The sequence below is a fragment of the Oryx dammah genome, unplaced genomic scaffold (genome assembly GCF_014754425.2).
Source record: "Oryx dammah isolate SB20612 unplaced genomic scaffold, SCBI_Odam_1.1 HiC_scaffold_23, whole genome shotgun sequence".
NCBI lineage: Eukaryota > Metazoa > Chordata > Mammalia > Artiodactyla > Bovidae > Oryx > Oryx dammah.
This window is the reverse complement of record NW_024070207.1, coordinates 20,689,492-20,697,066: the sequence shown is the minus strand read 5'-3', so window position 1 is coordinate 20,697,066 and position 7,575 is coordinate 20,689,492. Positions and strand designations below refer to the sequence as shown.

At 42.6% G+C, this 7,575-nt stretch overlaps 1 protein-coding gene across 1 annotated transcript; it reads right to left on the bottom strand.

The window, feature by feature from the left end:
* Positions 1-474: 474 nt before the first annotated feature.
* LOC120881411 (RNA-binding motif protein, X-linked 2-like) lies at positions 475-2,054 on the bottom strand. The gene is made up of 3 exons (XM_040265116.1): positions 1,981-2,054; positions 1,669-1,784; positions 475-567 (listed from the first exon to the last, which is right to left on the bottom strand). Exons 1-3 carry the CDS (start codon positions 2,043-2,045, stop codon positions 512-514), a joined length of 237 nt encoding a protein of 78 aa, XP_040121050.1. The 5' UTR covers positions 2,046-2,054; the 3' UTR covers positions 475-511.
* Positions 2,055-7,575: the final 5,521 nt, after the last annotated feature.

Genomic DNA, 7,575 nt, shown 5'->3' with positions numbered 1-7,575 from the left:
CCTTACACTCAACTAGAAACAAACAACAACAACGAAAAAAACTACTGCCTAAACCTTTTGCTTTTTTCCCAGTTCCTCTGTGCTTTGCCCCAATCCTACAGTGCCACACAGGTGTGGGCCCAGAATGGCCCCATGATCATAAGTTACCCCTAGTTTATAAGAGCCCAAGGAGATGGGCCAACAGAGTACCTTCCTAGGAGTTCCAGTCTGTTCCAGTGTAGGCTTCAGTGAAAAGACAATAAAAATAGACCAGAATCTCCAAGACAGGCTCTTGTATCAACCAACTTCTTGGATTTGGCACATTGGAGAGTTCTAGAACCACGTCCTGGGACTGATCTAGACCAGAACAGAAGCTTTAGGCCTCCCCATGCAGGGAGGCCAGTCAGTCTAGAGTTAAAATAAATGGGCTTTTGTGATGTCATAAAATGCATTATGGAAGCAAACTACTCTGATGACCCAGAAGTTAAGAAATAAAAAAGTGACTTAATAAAAAGAAGAAAAAAAAGGTGACTTACTGTGAGAACACACAAATGATGTCCCCTTCAGTCAGTTCATAAGGAAGTCCCCCTGAAAGAGAAAAACATATTTCAGTTCAGCAAACACTTACCAAGTGTCTACTATGTACCATGCATGCAGTAGGCCAGGCACTGGGATGCAAATCAGAATAAGCAACAGGGCCTTCCCTCAAAGAACCTAGTCTAATGCAATGACAGAAGCACACAGAAAATGCAGCAGTAATACAGAAAAAGGAGTGATTAACTTTGAGTGGAAAAGCTGGGGTCACCCCTAACCAAACTAACCCTCGTCAAACTCAAAATCTTCTGGAGAAAGCAGATAGTTTCCAGCACAAAACTTGGCTTCCAAAAACATCTTGAACTCATGTGCTCTCTATCTGCAAATTCACAGGTAAGGTCCAAAATCAGTTTAAATATGCAAATATTAACCCCACCTCACAAAGACTAAACTGTTAAGCATTTCATAGGAAATAAATTTCCCTGCAAATGTTTTCTTCCTCATCAATAGAATGGGGATATTACAATTCTAACTTCACAGAATTGTTATAATAGTTAAATAAATGGAAATAAAATGCTTAACACAATGTCTGGTGCAATAACCTCTTTGAATAAATTGTCAAATTACCGCAAATGACACAAAGTGAATACAGAGATGGTAATACGGCCACGGTTAGAAGGCAAGAGATAATTAGATGAGGAAGATAAACTCTGAGGGAAGGAGAATGAGGAGGGGAGGGAGCTGGCAGTAATGTGAGATAGGGGCTAAGACTATGAGTTCTAGAGTGCCATAGTTCTGGCTGTTCCACTTCCTAAGCTATGTGACCTGAAGTCATTAACTTCTCTGCACCTGTTTTTAGTTGTGTAAATGGGGTGGGACAGGGGGATGATAGTAACGGTCTCTGAGAAACCAAGTGGCACGATTCTCAGCACAGTGAACGGCCGGCAGTACCTATTATAAGCACTGACTTGGCAGAGAGAGCAAACTAGAAATGGGGAGAAAACAGACAAGGAAAACGTATTTACAGAGAGACAGCGGAAGGGAATAAATGTGGGCGGTGAATGTCGGGAGGAGTGAAAGGCGGGAACGCTGAAATGTTAGGAAGCAGGGCAGGAGAGGAGGAGGAGCCCTACGAGAGGAAAACGTGGGCCTCACCCAGGAAGATCCAAGCGCTGTCCTTGTACTCGTTGTGCCAAGACACCTTCTCCGCCACCCCCAGTTGGACCTCACGCTCATTCAGCTCATTAATCAGCTTCACTTTAGTTAAAGGGCTAAACCGAAGGAAAAGCGGACATGTAAGCGCGCCCCGGCCTGAGGTAAAACAGAACAAAACCGAGAGACTAATTTTCTAGACTCCCCGCCTCTCCCGCCCGTCAGCCCCGCAGATGCTCTACCACCTCAGCCCCGGTGGGCTGCCCCCGGGCACCAATTCCCCCGACCTGTCTCAGAGGACAGTTGAGGCCTTACTTCATCTCCGCGGGTGCGGGCTCAGAACCTAGCAAGCAACTTCCCGGAGAAGCCGCAAGGGGCATGCGCGGTCCCGGCGCTGCGCGCCCATTGGTTGCCACGGGGCTTGCGCCGCGCCGGAAGAGCGCTGGCGCGCCGGGGGCGTAGCGCCTGAGCACTAGAGCTAGAAACGGCTTTCCTTGTTCGGCGGAACTCGCTCTTTAATCAGTTTTCTCTGGTCCATTCGTACGTTCCTTCGAAAAATTGGGCAAGGGTGCGAGCCTGGTCTGTTCCAGGACTCCTCGCTCCTGGACGACACAAATGTTTGCTGAATTAAGACTGAAAAAGTGCCTGATACGGCGACTTAAGTCGTAGCCTTCGCTCTCCGTCAAATTCCGCCCCCATCCTTCACTCCCAGTCAGTAACTCACACGCGCACCCCCAACAAAGCATCCTTGTTCAAGAGTGACGGCAGAAAAGTAAAGAAGATATCTGAGAGGGTGAATCTTTTTTTTTTTTTTTCTCCTAAAACCCAATGCATAGGCAACTGACAAGTATACCGCCGTAGGCTGAATTGCATACCCAGATTTGTGTGAAAAGCTGCTACCCCTTTTCCACAGTCTCCTACGGGAGGTAGAAATTCGTGTTGTTAAATTAATAGCTAACAGTTGAGCAGACAATACTAAATTGTGTGCTAATCAATTTATATGCATTGACTTTCTATCCTCACAACAGCCCTGTGATGTCTGTGGTACAATTATTCTCTCCATTTTATAGAAGAAACAGGTTCAAAGGAGTTAAATATTAATGGTTTGAAAGGTACTCTTGTCTACCCATCAGGTCTGGTTGATTTATGAATCCATACTGAGCATCTATATATGTTCTGTACAGCAAGTCTGTAGACAGAATTGTAAGGTTGGGTTCTTTGCCTTCAAAGAGCTGATAATATCATTGAGCATACAGGATATATCTGTTTATAGATTTCACTCCAGAAGTAATCAGGAACCTATAGAAGAGGTGGTAACATATAATGTGTAAATAACCCATATTGAGGATTTAAATCCATCTTGCACATGTTCACATCAGTATCTGGTCTTAGACCATGCATGGTCTAAAAGTGAAATTCCAGAGCTATGTAGTTCTCTGTGTAGGCCTAGCTCAGAACCCCTGAAACTAGGCATTTTGTAAAAGTACTTTGATGATGACAGTGATGATGACAACTGTACCCTCAATGGTTCACCATGTACCCAATGTCTTGCTAAGAAGCAGAACAGAATCTGCCCATAAATGACAGTTTCTCTTCATTCATTCTGTGTCTCTTCCCTTCCCCTACTCCAACCCAGCTATTCATTAACTTGGTAGAATTACATTGGCAATGAAAATTAAACAGTGACAGATTGCATAGGGGTTTTACCTGCTCCTAGAAACCTTAGGCTGCCTAGTTGTAGGGTTGAAGTAGTCACTGCAAAGTGGTAAACTAGCTTGCAGCATTATCTGGCTGAATTCCTCCAGCAAATATGAAATGAGAGAATTGGAGCAATAGCTAGGCCTTGGCCATCAGAGTTCAAAAGGAAGCTGAAGCAAAAGAGGAGAGTAAGACCAACCAAATAATAGACACCTGGGAAGGCAAACTCTAGTCCTCCTCTCAGACATTAAATTGAGAGGGTCCTTGGATTCTCATCCCCTTTCCACTCAGACTTATGGAAATCTCTAGGCATCATCTTACCTACCAATTCCTACCAATTGGAAGTACATCCATGGAGATGTCCCAGGCAAACTGGGAAGGTATTCAGCTCTCCCAGCTTCTACTCCTTTCTTCACCAATAACATTCATTTAGCACCCATTGTATGCAGAGCTCATTTCTAGGTTCAGTGGGTAATGCTAAGGAAATTGATGGCAGTCCCCGTGTTCAAGGAAAGGCTCAACAATATGGCTAGTCAAATTCATCTCTTCACTTCTGACCACCGCACTACATCTGCAAACACTTTCCCTCCTGACTTCTCTGTTTCAGGGAATGTTATCACCATTTTCCTGGTTGCCCATGTTCAAAAACAGGGATGTCATGCTTGTATTCCCTATTCCTATTTACCCAAAGATATCTATCCAATCACCAATTCCTAATAATTACGCCACTTCAGTGTCTGTCAAACACATCCTGTCTACTCTCAGTGATGTTCTGAGTCATCATCACATGCCTCCTAGCTCTTTTAGTACTCTTATAACTGCCCCAGCCCCTATTCTTCAGTCTTTTCTCCAACTGCTCAGTTTCAGCCAGGCTCCACTTCTATCTGTTATCTCAAGGGCCTCTTTCATTATCCAACCTAGATACCTCTTCTGAGAGATCCATATATCCCTGGGCCACTCACCTCTCTCTGACTAAAACCTGCCCGAGTGAGCTCCAAACTCCAATCAAGGCATTTCTCATTCAGGAAACTTTTCTTGACCTTACCAGCCTGCAGTGATGGCCCCCGCTTCTGAATTCTGCAGTTCTTCACAGCTCTTTTATGTTCTCCCCTTAGAAAGACTGTGAGGTCCTAGAAGGTAAAGATTGCATCTTTAAGCTCTCAGTACCTCAAACTTCAAACACATAGCAAGTACACAATACAATTATTGGTTAATGAAACTGAAAATACAGCTATGGTTACCTTTATGGAAACAGATGAGGGTAAAGAGAAAGAGGCTTTTATTTTCTCTTTGTCCCTTTCTACACCGTTATCATTTTCTTACCTTTATCCAGGTATCTTTCTTTATCACATTTTTATTGCCATGTTACCTTGGCAGAAAGAGCATGACTGATGCCACACTGTTAGCAATGGCTGTTTCCAGATGGTAGACACAAAGGGAATTTTTCTGTGGTGTTCTGTTTTCCAAAAGTCTTATGTTGAATATGCATTACTTCTGTAATCAGAAAGAAGTTATTAAAAGAATATTTAAATGTGGAAGCAAAAAAAGTTATCAGATTGTACAGTATAACAGAGGTTCTACGTCTAAATTGTAGGGTTTCCATCTTCAACCTTGTAGCAACCATCTAGCACTTCTCTCCCTGGGTGTACCTGTTTTCAGATTAAATGTCTCCTCCCTCTTTTTCCTTTTTTCTTCTTCTCTGTGGTAGGTTAGGAACCATATCATTAAGCCTATAAATAATTTAAGAAACAATTGAGTAAAGACCTGAAAGTTAAATCAGAGAAAATCACTGATTTATGACTCAAATTTTTACACCCAATTCTGTAACCTTCATATCCACTCAGTTTCATGTCATACCTAAAAAAAGGCAAAAACTTTAACCTGGCATTCAGAGATCTTCATATTTTAGCCAAAGACCTCATTTCTAATCTTTCTCACTTCCACCACATTTCACACACCCTACGTAAGCCTAACTGAACTCCATGTGCTTCCTTCTACATCCATAAACCCAAATACTACCCATTCTTCAAGTCCTGGCTCAAATGGTATCTCCTCCATTAAGCCCTCCTGGATTGCTCTCACTCCCTTCCCATAGGTGAATGATTTCTCCCTTCTTTGAGCTCCCAATAACCCTTTATCTTCACTTCCAAAGTAAGACTTAAGCACTGTCTACCTTGTAGTATGACCATGTACCTGTCATCCTCTGTATGAGGACCACATCTGATTCATTCACTCATTCACTCAGCAAATATTTATGGAGCATCTACTACATGCTCACAACTATTCCAGTCATGGATGATGCAACAGTAAACAATCAGATAATATTCCTTGACCTTATTGAGTTTGTTTTTTTAGTGAGGGGGTTCTCTTAGTCAGGTCGTGAGTGAAAGTCACTCAGTTGTGTCTGACTCTTTGTGACCCCATGGACTAAACAGTCCATGGAATTCTCCAGGCCAGAATACTGAAGTGGGTAGCCTTTCCCTTCTCCAAGGAATCTTCCTAACCCAGGGATCAAATCCAGGTCTCCTGCATTGCAGGTAGATTCTTTACTAGCTGAGCCAAAAGCGAAGCCCAAGAATACTGGAGTGGGTAGCCTATCCCTTTTCCCAACCCAGGAATCAAACTGGGGTCTCCTGCATTGCAAGCAGATTCTTTACCAACTGAGCTATCAGGGAAGCCCAGGTTGGTCAGGTCAGCCCAGGTTGGTCAGGTCAGGTTGCCATAATATTGATAAGATACCATAGACTGGGTGGCTTAACCAATAGAAATTTATTTCTCACAGTTCTGAAGGTTGGAAAGTGCAAGATTGAGGTGCTGATTGATTCATTTCCCCAGTGAGGAGTTTCTTCCTGGCTTGCAGATATCAACCATCTGACTATGTCCCTACATGGGAGAACAGGAGAGGAGGTGGGGAGAATCAGACTCTTTGGTGTCTATTCTTGTAAGGAGACTAATCCATCACGAGGACCCCACCCTCATGACCTCAGCTAAACCTAATTATTTCCCAAAGTCCTCATCCCCAAATACTATCACGTGGGGGTTCGGGCTTCAACATATAAATTTTCAGGGATACAATTCAGCCCATAGCAGGAAGTAAGTAAATTATATAGTATACAAGAAGCTACTAAGTGCTAGGGGGAAAGATAAAGAAGGGAAAGAGAATAGAGAATATTGGTGGGAGTATTAAATTTTAAACAGAATAAACACTTGAGAAAACGTCATTCAAGCAAAGAGTTTTTAAAGCTAAGGAAATGAGTTATGTGGATGACTACTACTAGGTTGATGATGGAAACCCTACAAATTAGACTTAGAACTTGTGTTACTGTATAATCTGATAACTTTTTTATGCAAGTACAAGGATCATGAGGCAAGAGCTTACCTGAAGTAGTCAAGGAGCAGCAGGGAACACACAATACCAGCAGTGAAGGTGAGAGGAAAGATAAGCTGAGAAAGATAACAGGGCCCAGATCCTGTAGGCCATTATAAGCTGCTATAAGGACTTTGGAGTTCATTCTGAGTGACAAATGGAACCATCACAGAATTTTGAGCAGAGGAGAAACATAACGAACATTTTCAAAGGCTCACTCTGGATGCTAAGTGGAGAGTAGAGTGTAAGTGATAAGGGAGGAAATAGGGAGACCAGGTGGAGGCTATTGCAGTTATCCCGGTGAGAAACAAAAGTAGTTTTGAACCATGGTAGTAGAACTGGAAGTAATGTGAAATGGAAAGATTCCAGGTATATTTTGAAGATATAAAATAAATGAATATAGGACATAATGGAAAGAGAGGAATAAGGAATAAAGCTTCTTGGGGTAAGCAACTGGAATTTACTGCAACAGGGGAGATTGTGGAGGAGTAGATTTGAGAAGGAAGATCAGATTTGGATGTGTTAACTTTGAGATGTCTTTCTCTCTTTAAGGTAGAAATCTCAAGAAGGCAGCTGGACAAAGGAACCTGAAGGTTAGAAGAAGTCCAAGATGAGGATATACAATCAAAATTGTCACCAGCTTTTAGATGGCATTTAAAGTCTTGAAATTAAATGAGATAGCCAATGGAATGACAGAGCCCAAGAGAACTCTAAGGTTAGAAGTTCAGGAATAAAAAAAAAAAAAAAGTCAGCAAGTGATACTGAAAAGGAGCATTGAAAACCAAGAGAGTGTAGCACCCTAGAAGCCAAGTGAAGAAAGCATATGAATGAAGAAAGAGTGAATG